This window comes from Clarias gariepinus, chromosome 14, assembly GCF_024256425.1.
Source record: "Clarias gariepinus isolate MV-2021 ecotype Netherlands chromosome 14, CGAR_prim_01v2, whole genome shotgun sequence".
Classification (NCBI taxonomy): Eukaryota; Metazoa; Chordata; class Actinopteri; order Siluriformes; family Clariidae; genus Clarias; species Clarias gariepinus.
Window position 1 is genome coordinate 2437470 of NC_071113.1, and position 2460 is coordinate 2439929.

A 2460-nucleotide genomic window follows, 5' to 3' on the forward strand; every position below is an offset into this window, starting at 1 on the left:
ATTAGGCACTCCCTACCATTCACGGCTGAGGTAACAGGCGCTTGGACTATTCGCCATTAATTATTATAGTCACCAAACCAATTATACCGTCCAACCTAAGTACTATTGTCACACTATTGCCGTTAACACTGGTAGGACTTGCATTGGACTTTTGTGCTGTCCCTCCCCTTTTCTCTCTCCCTCTCTCTCTTCACCAGTAAGCCAACATGTCTCGATCATCCAGCCCTGAGGCCCACTGGGATCGTCTAGAGGTCTGGATGAATGCCTTGACTAGTAACCTTCTCCCTGAACCCACCGGGGACCTGCAGAACCTGAGCCGAGAACAGCTCGATGACAACCTGAGTGCATTGATGGCCCGCGATCCGACACAGGACTACAGCCACAAAGAGCTGGCCAAGATCATCGGGTCGCTGGCTCATAATCTCCTCGGCCACGCAAAGCTGAGTGAAGCAACAATCCACCACAAGGAACAGGAGGCTGCAGTGCTAAAGCTCCAAGCTGGGGAAGCTCAGAAGAACTTGGTGCTCTGTCAAAGGCAACTGGAGCAACTAAAGTCGGAGACTCAGGACAGGACAGCGGACGAGAAGGACCCAGAGCTACAGGAAGAATTGGAGAGACTACAAAACGCCTTGACTGATCTCCGCGCCGATACAGCACACAGAGAAAAGCAGGAAAAGGATGCCAGAGAGAAGCTGAGCGAAAAACTTGAGCAGGCTGAGGCACTCCTGATGAGAGCAGAGACAGAACTAAAGGAAAGAGAAGCCAGGGCCAGGGCCTATGAAGGCCACCTGCGAAGTACCCGAACTGAGGTCTGTACTCTGGCCCAACAAAGAGACTATTTGAAAGAAGAACTGGACACAGTTCACAGAGAGCTTAAACACGCATATAGACTGCAAGGGGATCCTGAAAGAGAGATGCACACCACCGAGTTTCCCTTAACCAGTGGACTAGTACCTCCTAGTCAAAATATACTGATTGGAAAGGGGGGTGAGAGCCCAGTGCTCAAGACATCAGCTGCCAGCATCCCAGAACCCCTGGCAGCAGGAAGGGGGTTGGAACCCTTCCCAAGATTATCCTCTGATCATGGCGTGTCAACCAAGGAACTGGATAAGCTAGCTAGAAACATTCCCGTTTTTACTCCCAACCCTGCAGGAGGCCATGACGTCCACTCATACCTCAACGACGTGGACTTCCACCTGCAAACGGTGACTAATGCTACCACACGAGACAGACTTTATCTGCTCAGAATCACTGCTAGCCGTGAGGTGCGCAGTTTTCTAGACCGGCAGACAGAGACAGTTAAAAGGGATTACCAGCAACTGCAGCAAGCCTTAATCAGGGAGTTCTCTGACCCAGAGTCAGAGCAGGGACTGATCACGGCCATGGACCTTAAACAGGGCAGACAGGAAACCACGCAAGCGTATTACAACAGACTCCGACAGGCCTACTTCGGAGCACGAAACGAGCCGGGAATGGAGGACGTTATTAATTTTAGGTCCCTGTTCCTCCGGAACCTGCACCCCACAGTGAGTCACCATCTGGGGGTTTTGGCATGCCCACGGACTATGTCCACCCAACAGCTGAGAGAGTTGGCCCACAAGGCCTATGCAAAACAAAGAGCTGCTTCTGAAAAGACAGGAAAAACCCCAACCATCTATCCTGTGTCTAATCAAAGTGTAGAGCTCGCTCTAGAGGGAGCCGAGCAAAGCCCCAATGACAACAGAATGGCAGGACCCTTCCCAGCCAACGGGGGGCAGCGCGGACATGGTGATGCACCGCCCAAGCACCAAACGGGGCACTCCGAAAGACCCTGGGACAGGTCGCAAACACCTCCCAACCCACAGGGTGGCGCCACATGGGAAGGAAAGAGGCGGCCTAAAAGGAACCGGTTTTCAGCAAAACAAGCGCCCAACTCCGGCAACCAGCAGCAGAACCCCTCTCAACATGCTCGGGACCAGTCCAGATTTAAACCATCGACAGACCCGAACCGGGAAGCCACATTCGAGTCAGCAGAGATTATGAGAGTGTTAAAGGAACTCCTCCAGAAAAAGCACCACAAGAGAGACAAAAAGGATGAATCAGACCAGTTATGACTAACCGTGATGTCGGACCCTAACGCCCAATCAGAGTTTCCCCAAAGTGAACTTTCCAAACAACTCAATGCTAATCCTCTGTTGACCACACAACAAGAGATCCCATCACTAAGTGATGACATCACACAACCACTGCGGATGACTACCGAAACACCAGAGCCAGTCAACGTCCAGTTTCACACCCTCAGCCAGGACCTCAATGTACCCGAGAGTGCGGTTTTGGTGGTCTGTCTCCCGGAAGAGCCACATGAAATCGGTCCTGACTGCCTGCCAATCACCACACAGGCCCCAATGCCAAGGTTGTTAGGGAACCTAATTGAAAGGGGGGTGGCCAAGAAACTCTACCTGGCCGTCACATTGGAAAATG

At 52.1% G+C, this 2460-nt stretch overlaps 1 protein-coding gene across 1 annotated transcript; it reads left to right on the forward strand.

The window, feature by feature from the left end:
• The first annotated feature begins 206 nt into the window (after positions 1-206).
• On the forward strand, positions 207-2093 carry LOC128541254 (centrosome-associated protein CEP250-like). The gene has a single exon (XM_053511597.1). It carries the CDS (start codon positions 207-209, stop codon positions 2091-2093), a length of 1887 nt encoding a protein of 628 aa, XP_053367572.1.
• Positions 2094-2460: the final 367 nt, after the last annotated feature.